We start from the raw sequence: 19,160 nt of genomic DNA, 5'->3' as shown, positions 1-19,160 counted from the left end.
ACATGCCTTGCATACAACATTCAAAGCTGGACAATTTCTGGGGGTGTGAGCCAGATGCCAAATTGAATTAGAAATTTTGCCAAATCCAACATTAACTCAGGGAAGAGAAGTGTCACTCTAAACTGGATGGTTAGCTCCACACTTGCTGATCTTTTTAAACGTACTATTCAGCCATCAACTCCATCATCATTCTGTGATTTTCTTCTAAGAATAATTTATGTAGCATCCTTTGACTGACAGGTACTTCAGGACTAAAAAATTGCTAAATGATATAGCTCACAGTAACTGCAATCTTTGTGCTGTGTCGAATAGAACGCTCACTACTTTTCATCTGTCATATAAATATACTATTCAGCATCAAACGAAAGGGAGATGATAACTTTCACTAGTCCTGTATCAGCTTTTTGTAGCTGTACAAATGTGTAATCCAGGATCAATTAACACCTTGTCAGAAAAGTAAAGATCCATTGCCACCCTGTCAGCCAATTGGAAGTAGTATGTTGTAGAAATTGTTTGAGCTGTCTTTTCAATATTTCCTACTTAAATTCATCTTTCTGTTTTCGGTTTTCAAAGTTCAGCAAAAATTCTTTAAAAATAGTTGATAACCTCAGTTACAAGAGTAAAATGAAGGACTGCTTGGGCTCGCTGCAGGATTTTTTAAAGCAGATTTATGTTAACATTGAGGAAATAGCAAAGGTTTTAAATGGCTACTTTTCATCAGTCTTCACTCTAGCATGACTATGCTCAATGACTGTTAACTACAATATATAGTTGACTTGAAAATTGTACGTATCAAAATAAATAGAAATATAAGCCTGAAAAAAATAAGCGGTCTCAAAACAAATTGTGCTTCTGGTACTGGTGGTATTTGACACAAAATTGCTCAAATAAATGAATGCTGTGCACAGTGAGCCCCTTGCTTATATATTTGTTGAGTCACTATGTCAGAGGTTGTTCTCGTGGACTGGAGTGAGACACACGCTGTGACAATTCAACAAGAACAACAGATCATAACTAGGAAATAACAGGCCCATTCGTTTGAATTTGGTTATAGGCAAGTTGCTGGAATGGATCAGTAAAGATATACTGTATGGTCACATGGACAGAGAAATAGTCATCAGAGGCTCTGAACATAGCTTCTGGCTGGCCATTTACAAAATTTTTTGAGGAAGTTATTAGTTTCACGGATGAAGGTATACCAGTAGGCACTATATACTTTGGTTTTGAGGAAGATTTGGAGAAGGTACCACACAATATTTTATCCCTTTTTTATTCGTTCATGGGATGTGGGTGTCGCTGGCCAGGCCAGCATTTATTACCTATCCCTAGTTGTCCTAGTTCGGAGGACAGTTAAGAGTCAACCACAAGAGCTGACCAGGTAAGGACAGCAGATTTCCTTCCCTAAAGTTCTGTGGGACTGGAGGCTGAATTTGGGTTGGATAATTAATTAGATGTATTTTCACAGGCAGAGGGTTATTGTTAATGGTAGCGATTATGGATGGAGACCAGTTGCCATTGCTGTCCTCTGGTGATTGGTGTTAGAGTCGTTGATCTTCACAATCGTATTAAGAATTTGGTCGAAGGCATTTGGGGAAGTGGGGGAACAAAGAAACAGTTCGCAACTTCACAGGTGATATCAGGATTAATACAAGAGTTAGAACCTTGGATGAGAAGAAAAGATTATAACCAGATCCAAATACAGTGGAGGAATAGGCCTTAAGTTTGGCACATGCCATTTAATACAGATGTGTCATATTATGTTAGTAGACTGGGCTAATGCCAGCCATTTCATAACATACCATACAACTTTCACAACTACTGCACCCAGCCACTTGTGGACACACAGATGAGAGATGAGATTGACTCAGTCGCCTTTCCTTGTGGAGAAGTACCTTGCCATTACTTAGCACCTCCCAAGGTTTAGTATATTTGCTCTCTGGAAAATTAAGGCATGTGTGCACATTGTAATTTTACCCAGGATATTAATTTGCTATCCCAATGCAATAAACACAGCACAGTAAGAGTTTGGAGATAGCAAGTTAAAACGTTGGAAGATACTATGCTGAATCTGTACGATCACTGGTGCTGTTATGCGGTCTGCCTCATTCCCACAATCTACAGTATTTATTAAGTGATTGAGAAAGTTACAGATTTTACATCACTATAATGAAACTACAATACAAAGATCAAATTGAATTTGGTAGCATCTGTGGAGAGAGAAACAGAGTTAACGTTTCAAGTCCTTATGACTCTTCTTCAGAGCTGATCCTTAATTACTTAGTGCAATCCTTCTAATCAGAATTAACCTTAGACCCTATCTTCTTGTTCCCACAGTTCTGACGGCCATTAGTTCTATGCAAGGAAGAGTAGTGAGTTCTCTGTGTCCTAACCAAAAAATCTCCGCCAACTAAAAACACCAACAAAAGTGGACTAAATTGGGCGGGCTTTCATCTGAATCCTGAAAATTTTGTGAAACTTTTTACATGATAAATTACTTCAAATTTGCATATAAATCCACAATCACTGTACTTCAAAAAAAATTTGTTCTGAGATGCTTCTGGAAAAGCATGATGAGAAATAAACGCAGGACATACATTGAATGATACTTCAGTAAGAGCTTTGAGAATCAGGTTCATAAGATATGCGACAGGAAGCAGCACCTTAACTATGATATCTCAGGCTAATAGGGTGTCCTAATAGGAAGTCACTTCCCAAAACTGCTTCAGTGAACTGATTTGGTCAAGCACCCTCACAATATAATCTTTAATATTTTTTTCTTTCTATTCTTCAAACTTTAGTTGTAAATCAGGGCTAGAAATATAAATATTGGCAACCCAGCTCATTGTGGTGCAGAGCACTGCAGTATGACAGTGGGAAGTTTCACATTCATGGCTACAATTCCCCACAACCTCAGTTCCAAATTCCAGCCAGGCCATGAAGGACAGGTGCCAATTAAGGCATGTCACTTCTCCCACAAGGCGAAGGAGGAGGAAGAATCTACAATTGACAAGCAAGTCACCCATGACAAATATCTCTCACTTCCTGGTGATTATTGTACAGCAGATAGTTAATTACTCGTTCGTCTCCTTAACAGAACAGGTCTTATCATGGAATGAGTTAAGAAGGAGAAAAACTACTTTTTTTAAAATAAGAATTCAATATGTGGAAATCAGAACAGGTTTAAAGGTTTTTCAAATGGCTAAACTTTGAAGGTGCACTAATTTGGTTGTACAATTTTTAAAGAGTGGTCTAAAGTACCACAAATTACAGCCATTCTCATCCGTTGAATTTTATGAAAACCTTCTTATTCAAGGATTAAAAACCAGGAAGACCAAAAAAGTAACAAATAATCTGCTTAGATTTAAGCAAGTGTTCTAACATTGCACAACTAAGTCATTTTTATAAAAAGAAAAGCTTGTATAATAAAGTCATTGCATTCTGATGAAAGGCCATTTCCTCTCCACAGACTGAGTAACTTCAGTATTTTCTGTTTTCATTTCAGATTACCAGCATTTGCAGTATTTTGCAATAGTAAAACTGGGTTGGGTTGATTACCTGGAATTTACTGCTGCACTGCATTTACGAAAATAATTCTTTAATTTGTGAAGCATACAAGTTTAAACTTGGCTTTGAAAGTTTCAGTTAACACCAAATTTTTTGGGGGGAGATTTTAGAAACTAGAACTTTTACAGTGACAGATGCTACAGATTGCTGATATAGTACTTGAAACAAAATATTCAGGTACTTTGGGATTTCAAATATAGCAAATTTTAAATTTACCCTTAATTGTTATAATTTTTTTGTAAAGGAGAATGGACCTGCAACCACAGCCACTGTAGAAGAGAAACAACGCAGTGCATGGGAGGTTAAATTCACTGAAAAGCAAATATATGCTGCACATGCTGTATTTCAGCACCTTTCATGCATTTTTCCCTGACAACTTGCTCGATGTGTAAAATAACATAGCTAGAATTTCAAACCTCCCCTCCCTGCTCGAGTACCTACTTTAAACTTGAGCCCGGGTCAATTTGGATGCCAAGCCAAAAATGAGAAAATATTAACTTTTTGTTGAACTACGAAAACTCATAACTTGATATCTCAGCGGCCCATCATGACCTGGATCATCCATTCTAACATAATAGTTCCTTTCTACCAACAGAATGTTTTATAGCCAAAGTCCAACAATTTTTAACCAAATAAAACTGATAGAATCACTTTCTACAAAGCAATATATAACTTCCTTCCAGGTAAAGTCAAGATCCTTTTGATTCTATTTTTACTCTTTTACAGCTGTAATATTGCTGCTGCGCCCCTAACCAAGCTGCTCCAGTACAGCTACAACACTGGCATCTATCCAACAATGTGCAAAATTGCCCAGGTATGTCCTGACAACAAAAAGGACAAATTCAACCCGGCCAATTATCACCCCATCAGTCTGCTCTTGATCATCAGTAAAGTAATGGAAGGGGTCATCAACAGTGCTATCAGGTGGCACTTGCTTAGCAATAACTTGCTCACTGATGCTCAGTTTGGGTTCCGCCAGGGCCATTAAACTCCTGACCTCATTACAGCCTTGTTCGAACATGGACAACAGAGCTGAACTCCCGAGGAGAGGTGAGAGTGACTGCTTTTGATGTCAAGGCAGCATTTGACCGTGTGGCATCAAGGGGCAGTAACAAAACTGGAGTCAATAGGAATCAGGGAGAAAACTCTCCGCTGGTTGAAATCATACCTAGCACAAAGGAAGATGGTTGTGGTTGTTGGAGGTCAATCATCTCAGTTCCAGGACATCACTGCAGGAGTTCCTCAGGGTATTGTGCTATGCCCAGCCATCTTCAGCTGTTTCATCAATGACCCTCTTTCCATCTTAATGTCAGAGGTAGGATGTTCGCTGATGATTGCACAGTGATCAGCACCATTCGTGATTCCTCAGATACTGAAGCAGTCCATGTCCAGACACAGCAAGACCTGCACAATATCCAGGTTTGGGCTGACAAGTGGCAAGTAACATTCACACAAATGCAAGGCAATGACCATCTCCAACAAGCGAGGACCTAACCATCGCCCCTTGACATTCAGTGGCATTACCATCACTGAATCCCCCAATATCAACATCCTGGGGGTTACCATTGACCAGAAACAGAACATATAAATACTGTGGCTACAAGAGCAGTTCAGGGGCTCGGAATCTTGTGGCGAGTAACTCACCTTCCGAATCCCCAAAGCCTGTCCACCATCAATAAGGGACAAGTCAGGAGTGCAATGGAATACTCACACTTGCCTGGATGAGTGCAGCTCCAACACTCAAGCAGCTCAACACCATCCAAGACAAAGCAGCCCACTTGATTGCCACCCCATTCACAAACATTCACTCCCTCCACCACCGATGCAGAGTGGCAGCAATGTGTACCATCTACAAGATGCACTGCAGAAACTCACCAAAGTCCTTAGCACCTTCCAAACCCACAACCGCTACCATCTAGAAGGACAGCAGACACACGGGGACACCACTACCTGTAAGTTCCCCTCCTAGGCACTCACCATCCTGACTTGGAAATATCATTGTTCCTTCACTGTTGCTGGGTCAAAATCCTGGAACCCCCTCTCTAACTGCACTGTGGGCCTATCTACACCATAAGGACTGCAGCAGTTCAAGGCGACAGCTCACCACGACCTTCTCAAGGGCAAATAGGTATATGCCATTAGAAGCTCTTCAACTTCGGCTGAATAGTCTGGTCATTTTCCCTGCTTCTAATATCCTTTATATTTGTTCTTTTTAAACATATCTGCAATTCCTTTTTAAATAATGTCTCTGCCTCAATAGTCACTTCTGATAATGCACTCAACGATCTAATAACGCTGAATGTAAAGAGGTTTCTTCTAACTTCCCCATTCATTCTTCAAAGTGGTAACTGTGAGCCTTACTGCATCTTCTGAATAGCCATACACATAAATCACATTCCCTTCATCGTTACACTTGAAGTTGTCCAAAAATTGAATTAACTTATCCAAACATGACCAGCTCTTTACAAATTCATATCAACTGTCTCTGACTAGTCCTTGCCTTTCTTTATTCACTAATTTCATCCTAGAAGTATAGCTTCAGTTCTGATAGATATGCTTTGTCTATTTCCTCCTCAAGCACTCCTAAAGTTCCATTTTCACCTTCCGCTGTAAAAACTAATACCATACTTATTAAGCATCTCTGCCATTTCTTCAAGCTCAAGATAGCCCTCTTCACCTCTAAATGGTCTCAACTCTTCTTACATGATCTTTTTACTTTTTAGGTCCATATGATAGCCATTGATATTCCCCTTTAAGTTGATCAATCTTATTTCCCTCTTAAGCCTTCCAAATCTCTTGCCTTCTAAACCTTTTATAATTCTCATTGTTTTCTTGTGTGTTATCACCCCTGTCTTTATTATATACCTCTATTAAGCTTCTCATTACCCCTGGAAGCCCTGCTCTTTAACATAACCCTTTACTCTTAGTTGGAATGTATTTAACTTTATCTGTCTCTCTAAATATCTCCACTGCTGGTTGGTTGTTTGATCCGCCACATTTTTCCCAACCAATTATTCTGTGCGTGATCCCCTTTCACCCCACTGAAATGAGCTAATTTCCAAGTTAATTACTTGGATGACTCTTTCTCTTTGTTTTCAACGTGAATCTAATTAGGTTAAGGTCACTATTTCCCAAGCATTCCCCCACCTTCAGGTCACTCACTCACTCTGCTTTGCCATCCAGAACTAGAGGAAACACAGCATCCCCTCTTGGAGTGCACACACAAGTTAACATTTCAGGTTATTTGTCACAGCCCGAAGATATTACAGACAAAAATTATTTAAAAAGCAACAGAACAAGTCAAAAGAAAAAATGTCTCATGCTTATATTACTTCTGCCATTTAACTATTTCCTGTTTTTTTACTTAAGCAATTTACATCTCATTTCATTTCTTTTCTCACGTTAATGTTTTTGGGCTTTTTGCTTCACCACCTCCTGCCCACCCCCACCCAACCCCAACCTACAATCGTGTTCTGTTCCTTTTTTTTTAAATGCTGTTTATTTGTAACGTCTTCTGTTCTGAGGAAGGGTCTACATCTGAAACATTAACTTTTCTGTTCCGTCCAAAGATGCCTACACACCTGCTGAATTGTTCCAGTATTTTCTGCATTTGTACAGATGTCCTGCATCTGCATTATTTTGGGTTTTATTTCAAATAAAAAGCTGCATTTTTCCTTACTGCACTGACAACACACTGCTAAGGAAACAGTCTTCAATGCACACAAAAGCCCCCTTCATATTTTGGAAAACCTTTGCCATATCCCAGTGTACTTTCCTATAATTACAACTGTACCACTGAAATCCTAAGTTGCTATTGATCTCATGCTTGATTTCTTTCACATCTTTCGATGATCTAAAATGTATTCGCAGTACTGTAACAGATCTCTTACTACGTCTTAACTCTACTCCACTGAACACCATCATCAATAAAACCTGCCCTTTCTATGGCTGTACTTGTGTCTTTAATTAATGAGACTAGTCTCCTCCCTTTCCTTTCTCCATCTTCTGACAATTTAATAGCTGGGATTATTTACTTCCCAGTGTTGCTCTGGTTCAAACCAAATTTACATCAAATCAACATCATCGTGGCCCTCCATGCAAATTGATGCTTTTAGGTGCTAATTTCATTCCTAAAGTTTTGCACAGTGACATATAAGCACTGCAAATCTGATACTTTCATATACTTCAATATTCTTTTCCCAGTACTTTTTCCCTATTCTCTCTCCTAACTTTCCTAAGATATATCCTTCCATGCTCCCTCTCCACATTACTAGTTCAAATCATACCCTACTGCTCATTTTTTTAACCAGCTCTGCTGGGACACTGGTGCTGCTTCTGTTTAGCTGGAACCTATTGCATCTATAGTGCCTCTGCTTGCATTCGTCACCTGTAGGAAGCTGTCTCAGAGCACTTTTATAATGAGAACTAAAATATGGTGGACACCAAGCATGAGGAAGAGGGGACATTTCCCACTGTCTTCCTTCCTTTCCATATCATCCATTAAGCCATGTGCTGATGTCTAATCTGTTCCTGATTGGCCTTGCATATGGTACTGGGAGAAATTCTGAAATTACAAACTGGGACACTTTGCTTTTTTAATCTAACAAATAACTGCTCAAACTCCCTTTGTAAGACCTCCATCCTGTCCTGGATCTTCTCCATCCAGCATGCACTGTCCCTTCTTCTGGTATGCAAGAGGCAACAACTCTTTCAGCATTCCAAGTCACAGCTAAAGAAAATCAGATATATCCTTCAAATGATAGAATCCTCTTTAACTAACACATCTTTACATAACTTAACATGTGCTTACATGACACAGTTCTTTCTTTTCCTTCCTGTGTGTGTATGTTTTTTTAAGTACATAGAGTTATTTGCTATTTCCCTCCTCTGTCTCATCCTCTGCTGCATCATAGGTGCTGCCTATACCCAAGTCTTTCTTTGAGCAAGGAGCTCTCAAATAGCTGGCGTTCGGTATGATTGCCAAAAGCATGACAGTTTAGTTATTAATCAGTCTGTCAGCCCTAGTAAACATGCTCACTCAACTATCATGTGACAACTGTTTTGCAATAATCATGCAGGGTCTCCTCAACAGGGTACTGCATTAATAATCTGTATTACTGAGCATGGCCCCCATTGCTGTAAACCTGTTTATTACTGGGGCTCATTTCACCTACACCCAGATCCACATTAAAGCAACTGCAGGTATCCACGCTAAAGTATGAACAGCTGTTTTATACTCCTTTAAACTGATTATTTCCTAGGGACTGCTGCTTTCCCCAGTGGTTGAGGAGAGCTTGTGTAGGTCAGTGACAGAATAGTCACTTCATTGCTCTGTCTGAGGGAGGCAGGGGCACTTCAGTCTCTCAAAGAGCAACCAAAACATTTGCCATCTCCACCACTGTGGATTCATGCAGCCATCAAATAAACTGCCGCTGTCAGGATCGCAAAAAAAAACTGCTTCTTTTTGGTGGGTGTGTGTCAACACATTCTCACTGCAGGGTTACTATCAGTGGTGGACTGGCTATGTAAATGCAATATAAATGATCACATTTTCAATTCAGGCAGACCCATGTTATAACATGGGCTATTGATGTTCAGTCATTTAGTTCTCAGCATAAGGAGGGTGTGACACAAAAAAAATCCAGAACAATAGTTGGATAAACAGGATCTGAGGGTGTCCTGTACAAACTGCCTGAAGTAAATTTATAATGTACATTAATCGATTCATAAAATTAACTACAATATGGCAAATAAAGCCATTTATTCAATTGCCAAATCAGTTTTCTTGCTGTTTCTCTTTCAGAAGCTGCCTTTTTCCTTGGTGATGCACACCAATCAGGAGGGTTGCCAGGCAAATCTTTTGGTTTCCACCAATGCCTCACTATTACAAATTATTAAAAAGCATACAAAAGTAGTTACAGTTAATTTGTACCCACCTCTCACCAAAAAAAAACTATCATTTCCTGCAGAAAAAAAATCTCCAATCTAAAGATTGAGAACTGGCCACATGAGAAACATAATCATGAACTAGCTCCTGTTGTTTCAACGTATCAGTCAAATACATACTAGACCCCAAGTCGATGGTTTTACCTTCTACTTCTCTTTTCCCTCTCCTGAGTGTGACGTTTGACATTTTCTATTGTTTGCATGATGTTGAGGCATGTGGGTCAGCATCAGAGAAGCCCTGAATTGAACTACTCTAAAGCTTAAAACAAACTTTAGTTGCTCCATCCTTTCTCAGAAAAATAATCAAATTAGAGAGCTCACCTGTGAGATATGAAGCATAAAGCATGTAGCTAAGGAGCTAGTGGGCAAAATTAAAGCACACGGGGTCAGGGGTAATATACTGGCATGAACTGAAAATTGGTTCACAGGCCAGAAACAGAGAGTGGGGATAAATGGGTCTTTTTCTGGATGGCAGGCAGTGACTAGTGGGGTACCACAGGGATCAGTGCTTGGGCCCCAGCTATTCACGATATATATAAATGAGTTGGATGAGGAAACCAAATGCAATATTTCCAAGTTTGCTGACAACACAAATCTGGGCAGGGTTGAGTTCTGAGGGGATGCAAGGAGGCCTCAGGGCGATTTAGACAAGTTGTGTGTGTGGGGAAACACATGGCAGATGCAGTATAACGTGGATAAAGGTGAAGTTATATGCTTCGGTGTGAAAAACAGAAAGGCAGAGTGTTATTTAAATGGTGATATATTGGGAAATGTGGATCTACAAAGGGATCTGGGTGTCCTTGTGCACTAGTCAATGAAAGTAAACAGGCAGATGCAGCAAGCAATTAGAAAGGCAAATGTTATGTTGGCCTTCATTGCAAGAGGATTTGAGTTCAGAAGTAGGGATGTCTTACTGCAGGTGTACAGGGCCTTGATGAGACCACACCTGGAGTATTGCGTGCAGTTTTTTTCTCCCTACCTAAGAAAGGATATACTTGCCATAGAGGGAGTGCAGCGAAGGTTCACTAGGCTGATACCGGGGATGGCTGGACTGTCGTATGAGGAGAAATTGGTTCGACTGGACCTGTACTCACTAGAGTTCAGAAGAATGAGAGGGGATCTGATTGAAACATATAAAATTCTAACAGGTCTAGACAGGCTAGATGCAGGGAGGATGTTTCCCCTGGTTGGGGAGTCTAGGACCAGAAGCCACAGTCTCAGGATACGGGGCAGAACATTTAGGACTGAGATGAGGAAAAATTTTTTCACCCAGAGGGTGGTCAACCCGTGGAATTCTATACCACAGAGGCTGTGGAGGCTGGGTCACTGAGTATATTCAAGAAAGAAATTGATAATTTTGTGGATATTAGGGGCATCAAGGGGCATGGGGAGAGCGCGGGAGTATGGCGTTGAGATAGAGGACCAGCCATGATCATATTGAATGGCAGAGCAGGCTCGAAGGGCCGAATGGCCTACTCCTGCTCCTAGTTTCTATGTAAACTATGAAATCCCTACAGCAAAGATTGTGAACAACTATAACAGACAGACCCCTTATGCCTTTCTGATTTAAAGACCCCCTTGATGTGTTCTAGAAAATGTCACAGTATTTCAAGGGACGCTAAAAGGTTCGTGGGAACAGCTAATCTGTCTCAGAGTTAACTTCTGATTACTTCCATGGATATGTAAGATTGAAAGACTGAAAAATAAGCATTAGGTACAGTATATGAGAGGCTCTGCAGCAGCAAAACAGAGGTAAAAGCAAAATACTGCGGATGCTGGAAATTTGAAATTAAAACAGAAAATGCCGGAAAAACTCAGCAGGTCTGGCCACATCTGTGAACAGGGAAACAGTTAATGTTGAGTCTATATGACTGTTCTTCAGAGCTAAAGAGAAGAACAGAGGTATTGAGAGTTAAAGTTAAAACACAAGGAGTAGCAGGGAGAGAAAAGGCCATTTAGCCCATTAAAGGTGCTCACTTCCACCAAACAACCCCGACTGCAAATTTGTTGTCAAGAGTGGAATGCAGCTTGGTGCTGAGGGCATGGTTTCCTTCAGAAACAGCAAAGCAACGAATTTTGCTGGTGTGGACTTCTTGTGTATCATTGCTTAAAATTAAACATTCCAATTAAGACTAGAGGTACACTTTCTGCGTAGAAAGTATATCATTCATCCAACCTAACGTTCCTTGTTCCTAAAGTTTATATTCTTACATTTCTGAAAACAAAATGCTCCTTCTTCTCCCATAAGTTAACAAAGGAACACTTCCCTCATCTCTACAACTTGCCATTTAACCCTAGCCTGCTCCAAATATCCTCCCCCTTCTTCCTGCAACTCAATGCCCTACAAATGCAATATTAGCCTTCACACTTCACTGCATTAAATTTCTTCTGCCACCCTTTGTCTTCTTGAAGTCGATCGCCAATCTTTCTCATAGTTCACAATACTTCCAAGTTTTGCGTCATCTGCAAATTTTGAAACTGTGCCTTGCACGCCCAAGTCTAAGTATAAATGCATCATACTGACCCCTGAGCAACTCCACTACAAACCTTCCTCCAGTTCGAAAAACCATTCATTATTACTCTGTTTCCTGTCACTGCGACAACTTTGTATTCATGCTGCTACTGTCGCATTTATTCCATCAACTTCAACTTTACTGACAAGCTTATTATGTGGCACTTTGTCAAATGCCTTTTGGAAGTCCATTTATACACATCAAGCACATTACCCTCATCAACCCCTCTTTGTTACCTCATCAAGTTGGTTAGACATGATTTGCCTTTAACAAGTTTGTGCTGATTTTCCTTAATTAACTCATATGTCCAAGTGACAGATAATTTTGTCCTGGATTATTGTTGCTAAAAGCCTTCCCACCACCAAGGTTAAACTCACCGGCCTGTAGTTGCTGGGTTTATTCTTATACCCTTTTTTGAACAAGGGTGTAACATTTGCAATTCTCCAGCCCTCTGAGGAGAATTGAAAGATTTTAGTATTTGTGTTATAGCTGTAATAGTTAAGTAAGGGTTGCTGCTGGCAGCAACGGTGAAGGGAAACCTAAGCATGTCTCCCACATATAATATTTGGTGGTGTTTTAATGTCAGGAAAGCTTTTCTTTTGGGCAAATCAGCACCTTTCTGCTACAGTCCCCTGCCACTGCATAACAGGATTTTCCCTAGATTGGCACAAGGTAAACAAAGGCTCGAGGTTCTACGGAATTGTTGAGAAAGTAATTTCTCATTTAAAACATTATGTTTATGAGTAGACTATTGTCATGAAAAGTTTCCATAAACACAGTTTCAAGAATGTTTGATGACTTACCAGCTGTTCCCTCGGCACAGTATCCTCCCTCCCTGGAGGAGAATCTGACTGTGAACAGAACAAATATTAAAGTTAGAGCATCATCTACTGGGTGCTTTGTAAACTGAACTACATCAAACTAAAATTATTCAGTACAATGAGAAATGTAATACTAAGGGGCCAGGGAAAACACAAAATGTTTGATGAAAAATCATGCATTTTATAGCTAGGAATCTTTCTGCTTGTATAGAAATTCCATATTCTTCTCAGCACTGCCAATTTCTGCCTATGCCCCAACATTGAGGTCCCCCACCTATTGCTAGAAGTCTACCGGTGTCAATCGATCTGTAATTCTATTTGCAAGATGTACAAGAACCTGCCTAGGCTGACTCATCTTTTCACTTGTCTTCCCTTTTCATGTTGAAATTCTTCAGTGCTTCAATCAAGACAACGCAGCTATGTCTGCAAATTCAGTAAAGGGATCTGTTGCAAGTTTGAACTTTGCCACTCCGTGGCTAGCACATGAGACCACTGACATGCTTATCATATTGAACTACCCACTGCAGTTTCAACTCTACACCAAGGCCCACTATATTTTATCAGCTATGGCAACAAATCAAACTTACTGAAGGGAGAAATAACAGGGGAATAAGCATTCTTGCACATGGCCTCGTGACATCACCAACCATTCCAACACCAAAGTGTGAGCCAAATACAAGAGAGAACTTGTCCCTACATTACCCAGACACAGTAAGGATAAACATGTTGAGTTCTATGATTTTGATACCAAATGTGCGTTAATTCTACTTTAATGGCAATTCCAAGAGGCTTCACATTATTTATTTTAAATAAGAGTTTCATGTCTTAATATGGAAATGAATAGGTGCTAGGAAAACTAGAGCGTGCATTATTTTCCTTTTGTCTTTTTGCCTTTTCAGATCGAGGCACAAGGAAGGGTGTGGGGGGAAAATGGAGAACAGATTATGGTTAAACTTTTCCTATTCAGCCGCACCAGCTCTGTAGGCAAGCATAGTGAGCTTTGGTCAAATGCAATTTGCAATTCTCTCCACATCACCCCACTACTCTGCTTTAAAGAAAAATGGCATTCTTCTTAAATTGCCACACAGAACAAAAATAACATACAAGCATCTCATGTTATTTGCTGGTGCCAGGCTTGATTTTAAAGGGGCTATTCAATATCAAAGTCTAACGTTCAAAGGCTGCTCAATCTTCGTTCACATGGGTTAATCATCAGAACTGCAAGCACTAATTACAGCCTTATAATGCACTTGTTCTGCGTGTTTTAGTTTTAAAACGCTTGGCAGAGCTGCCTGTGAGCAACATATTATGTGTAAATTTCCTCCATCTTGTCTCCTTTCTCTCCCCTCCCCACCACCCCGAGACTGCAACCAGCGGTTCTTAAAGCAAACCAAGATAGGTGGGTCCATTTTTCTGGTGGACACACATTGTAAATATTTTTAAATATAAAATACAGCTCTTTTCTCATTTCGCAATGCTGCAGGGGTGTGGTATTTTTTGATCTGCAGTTCTCAGTGCAGTCAGGAAAGTAATGGTTTCCAGATATATTATTTAACAATACAATTTTTACAGTGGAACCATTGGCATACTGGTAATTTTACTGGATCAGTAATCCCAAAGCCTAGGCCCAGACTCTCATTCTGGCGACAGGGGTTCAAACCCCACCACACAAGTTGGTGGAATTTAAATTCAATTCATTAATAGAATCTGGAATGGTGACCATGTAACTATTGGATTATTGTAAAAACCCACCTGGTTCATTAATGCCCTTTAGGGAAGCAAACCTGCTGTCTGTGCCTGTTCTGGCCTCAATGTGGCTCTCAGACACACAGCAATGCGGCTGACTCTTAAGTGCCCTCTGAAATGGCCCAGTAAATCACTCAGTTGTACCAAATTGCTACAGAAAAGTTGAAAAGGAATAAAACTAGGCAGCCCTGCACCAGATGGATTGCAGTGGTTCAAGAAGTCTGCTCAGCACTACTTCTAAGGACCATTAGCGAGGAGCAACAAAAAGCTGGCCGTGAGAGAAGAAAATGGTTACAGGATTTGAAATACCTTCAACATTTAAAAATAATCAAGCAATGACTGTAACATAGCAATATTGTAGTGTACATCTAAAATTTAAAAGCCATGAAATATTCGTTGAGATTCATCAGGATCTGGAGTATGCTACCCGAAAAGTTGACAGAAGTTGCTTCTATAAATAATTTTAAAAAGGAGCTGGATAAGTACTTGAGGAGGAGGAACTGACAGGATTACAGACAAAATACAGGGATGTAGGACTAAGCATGACTACTCTTTCAAAGAGCCAGCACAGGCACAATGGGCCCAATGGCCTTCATGTGTACTTCTATGAATTATAGCATGGAAGTTTACCAAATCTCTGTTCACTATTTTAATAAAGGTTTTGACCTACTTATTTTACCCTGGTTAGTTCCTTCAATAAATTAGTTCACACAGAAACCGGATATGAATATGTTAGGCCTTCAAACTGTAATACATTATAATGCAATTTCCAAGTGATATTTTGCCAAACAATAGATCGAGTTCATTTCCAAAAACATTCACTGAGTAACTCGGACAAAGAATTCTCATGGAAGATTATTGTAGATCTTCACAAAATGTACTTTTGGTTATTCACGTGACTTGATAAAAACAGTTTTGACAGGCCCCCACTGTTACTATACATCATTCCCAACCTGAGAGGGTTAACAGCTGCCATTGCCCAGGTCTCTGTCACTCGTGATCTAACCATTAGACACCTTAACTTCATGAAACTCTTACAAACCATAAGTCATCTTCACATTGGTGTTACTTCAGTTTGAATTCTAGAATATCTGCTACACGTGTGACTGAGTACAATAAGCCAACGAGTAGATCTTCATGTCTGCTGCTGGCTCATGGAATTCAACCTAACACAACACCAGGGTAAAGTGGCCGCAGGCAAAATTTCAAGTCTCACCAATCCATTGTGTAGCGAATTCCTACTCTCAGTCACTCAACACTGGGTCATCAATTTGACCAATTTTTAACTCAGGCATCATGCAGTAAACCAGGTTTATAACATCTCAGTGTAAGAACTCTCATAATTTGGACTGCCTGAAACAAGCTACAATACATTTCTCAATCGCAATGGAAGGGCTTGTTCACACCGTGTATGTTTAATGATTTGAGAAAGTACACAGGCTTGGGGTTGCTAAATAACTAAACAGAAACATTGCTCTCCTCAAAGATTCTACCCATTTCCATGCTCCTGTGTGACTCAAAAAACTTCAAGTGCTCCTGAAGTTAGAGAAAACAAAAATAATGTGGAATAAGTTCATAATTCAAAGTGTTAGATTCTGCAGAAGCAATAATTCCCTATAACCCACAGAGAAAAGTTTGATTTATATAGCGTCTTTGAGATTCTTTATAGCCAATGAAGCCCTTTCAAAGTGTAGTCACTGTTGTAAGTCAATTTCTGTGTAACAAGGTCCCACAAACAGCAACGAAACAAATGTCCAGATGGTCAGTTTTTCCAGAGGTATTGGTTGAGGGATAAATATTGACCATGACACCAGAACACCCCGTGCTTCTTCAGAAAGTGCCATGGGGTCTTTTGTCAACTTAGCAGATGGGTACACCCAGCAAAGTTACAAGCAAGAAAGTCCAAATTGATTCACTTTCCAATCCTTTCCTCTGAGGACACACCTTGCAGAATGCCTCTCCTGGATAGATTTAAGATTTATGGGCAATTCTGATTACAAATCAACGTCCGACTGTATCAACCCCAGGTTGCCAGAGCCTGTAGTTTTGAAGCTGTCCCTTCTTTAATCAGAATCCTGAAGATTCACTTGTAGCTAAAGATGAATAGTTCTTTGAAGTTTTTATTTGGGAGCGGGGTAGTTCTAATACGATCTATAATATTCAAACTACTGAAGACATCAGAAGTTTACAAGCAACAGAACAGATGGAATAGTGATGTGAAGTTGCTTCATGACATCGGTGAAGTCCAAAACAAGGGGCCATCAATATAAGATAGCCACTAATAAATCCAACAAAAAATTCAGGAGAAACTTCTTTACCAGGACTGTGGCTAAAACAGGGAACTCACTACCACTAGGAGTGGTTGAGGTGAACAGTATAGATGCATTTACTCTAGAGCTAGATAAATATGAGGGAGAAATGAAAGGAAGGAAATTCTGATAGAGTCGGAGGAGGTAAGGTGGGAGGTGGTGAACAGTGCATAAGAGCCAGCACAGACCATTAGGGCTGAATGGCCTGTTTTTGTATTGTAACATTCCATACTGGTGTGACATCAATGTGAGGGGTTTCACAGATACAACTTTAGACTCAGACGATATACAACAGGAGCCCAGAGTTTACTGAAAAATAAATCACCCAGTAACCTCAGGTGTATAACTCACAGGTGGTTTGTTTTTTCCGTAAGCCCGTTGTGTATGTGTGTTTATACCACACATGTTGGCTGATTTTGCTGCCTCAGAACTCCCTGGTTACTACATTTTATAGACTGAAAAAACTCATGTCTCGATTCTCAGGAGGCTGCTATCGTATACTGAGGTGACGTGGCAGTTAGTAGTTTCAGGACAGAGAATGATGGTGTGTACACCATACAGCAATTGAAAACAGAGTCAAAATTTCCAGTGTTTATAACAGAAATCTTCAACCTTGAAAGTTGTAGCAATGATTAAGTTGTTACTGGCAGCCAAAACAGAACGAGGGCAATGTAGAAATCTGCTGTCATTATTTATGCCCATATGTGGATGAGTTAAATAATAGCATGGCAACAAGGTACAGATTTCAGAAATGCCCCACTGTCAGTAAACTTTCACTGAAGTATGCTGGGCACCTCAATAATGCCAGCGGTATCTCTTCATTGTTTATGATTAACAATAAATAATGTTATAGAGAACACCCCCCTTTTGGGGTTCTGTAAACAGGGTTTTACAATGCTGCATAAATGCAGTAGTGACAACCAAAGATGGGCATTATCAAATGGGAAGTTACAGAAAACAAAACCTTCAAATGACACTAATTGTAGATATGGTACAGCAGGCACAAGCCAGTCAGATTCATCTTGTCACAGGTGGTTCATTTTCCATAATTCCAAGTATCCCAATGTGTATTGTTTGTGCCACATATTGAAATTTCCTTTTCAGAAACACAAGAGTGCCTCCTTCATCGTTTAATAGTGTGCTGCTTCAGAGTAGCTTTCATTGCTAGTAAGAGGTTTAATAGAATAGAGTGATGCATCTATTGATGGCATATTCTACTCTTAATATAAACTGTGCATGTTCTTTACCATTCAAAAAGAGAACCGATTGTGGCACTTTTATCAAAAACAATGTAAGGGCTGGTGCTGAATCAACAAGCAGTTGATGAATCAGACTGTTTTACAGACTACACTGAAGCTGCAGTGCTGGTACAAAGCTTTTTACTTCATCTGATACTGCAGCTACGACGTGAATGAACCCTGAACCCAAAGTGAAAGCTCAACTCAACACTGGGATGAAGTTAAGCGAGAATGCCCGGCTGAAGGTATCTTATGGTGGAATCAGGTCAGGTCTTCATATGTGTCTTATATGCCACATTTAGTGTTGGTGTGAAGTGATTCTGCATTTTGCACACGTATACAGATGGAGCACTGAGCTTGTTTAGCATTGATCACAGGACCAATGTCCATTTGCCAGCTTTCACAGACTTGATCATAGGTCTGCGATTCTGCTATTGTGATACAGGAGGTAGCACAACACAGCCGTCCCATGATTTTAACTAAACATGTGCCCAGATTTGTCTCGGCATCTGTGCTCAGTTGGGAGATCACAGCAGGAGAGGTACTGCCACCCACGGAACCATCATCAGGCACAAGGCGCCATCTGCAGGACAGAAGTGCAAGGAAAAAGTCTCAAAATTTTATTTCAAATGTAAAATTCTAAGAAGAATCTTTTTGGTTTTTTTTTCAAAATCCCGTCTTGTCAAATGTTGACCATATCACCAGGTGAGTAAGCCAAGAGGCAATTAACACCTATGGATAAGAACTAGGTGCACTGGGATTCAGCTCCTTTCAACTGTGCTTACAACAGCTTATATCTATATAGTGCCTTTAACGTAATGAAACACCCCAAGGAGCATCATAAAACAAAGGATGACACCGAGACATATGAGGAGATATTTGGTCAGATGACTAAAATCTTGGTCAAAGATGTAGGCTTTGAGGAGTGTCTTAAAGGAGGAGAGTGAGGTAGAGAGAGAATTCCAAAGTTTTGGGCTGAGGCAATTGAAGACACAGCCACCAATCGTGAAGCAATCATGATTG

At 40.1% G+C, this 19,160-nt stretch overlaps 1 protein-coding gene across 1 annotated transcript in view; it reads right to left on the bottom strand.

The window, feature by feature from the left end:
* Window positions 1–19,160, bottom strand: part of pex14 (peroxisomal biogenesis factor 14) — a 195,791-nt gene that overhangs the window by 158,005 nt on the left and 18,626 nt on the right. Inside the window, exon 2 of the mRNA XM_041206601.1 lies at window positions 12,827–12,874. Coding sequence (XP_041062535.1) covers window positions 12,827–12,874 — 48 coding nt within the window. The remainder of the gene's footprint in view (window positions 1–12,826; window positions 12,875–19,160) is intronic.

This window comes from Carcharodon carcharias, chromosome 15 (assembly GCF_017639515.1).
Source record: "Carcharodon carcharias isolate sCarCar2 chromosome 15, sCarCar2.pri, whole genome shotgun sequence".
In the NCBI taxonomy this organism is placed as follows: domain Eukaryota; kingdom Metazoa; phylum Chordata; class Chondrichthyes; order Lamniformes; family Lamnidae; genus Carcharodon; species Carcharodon carcharias.
The sequence above is the reverse complement of the archived record's forward strand: the minus strand, read 5'-3'. Positions and strand labels throughout refer to the sequence as shown.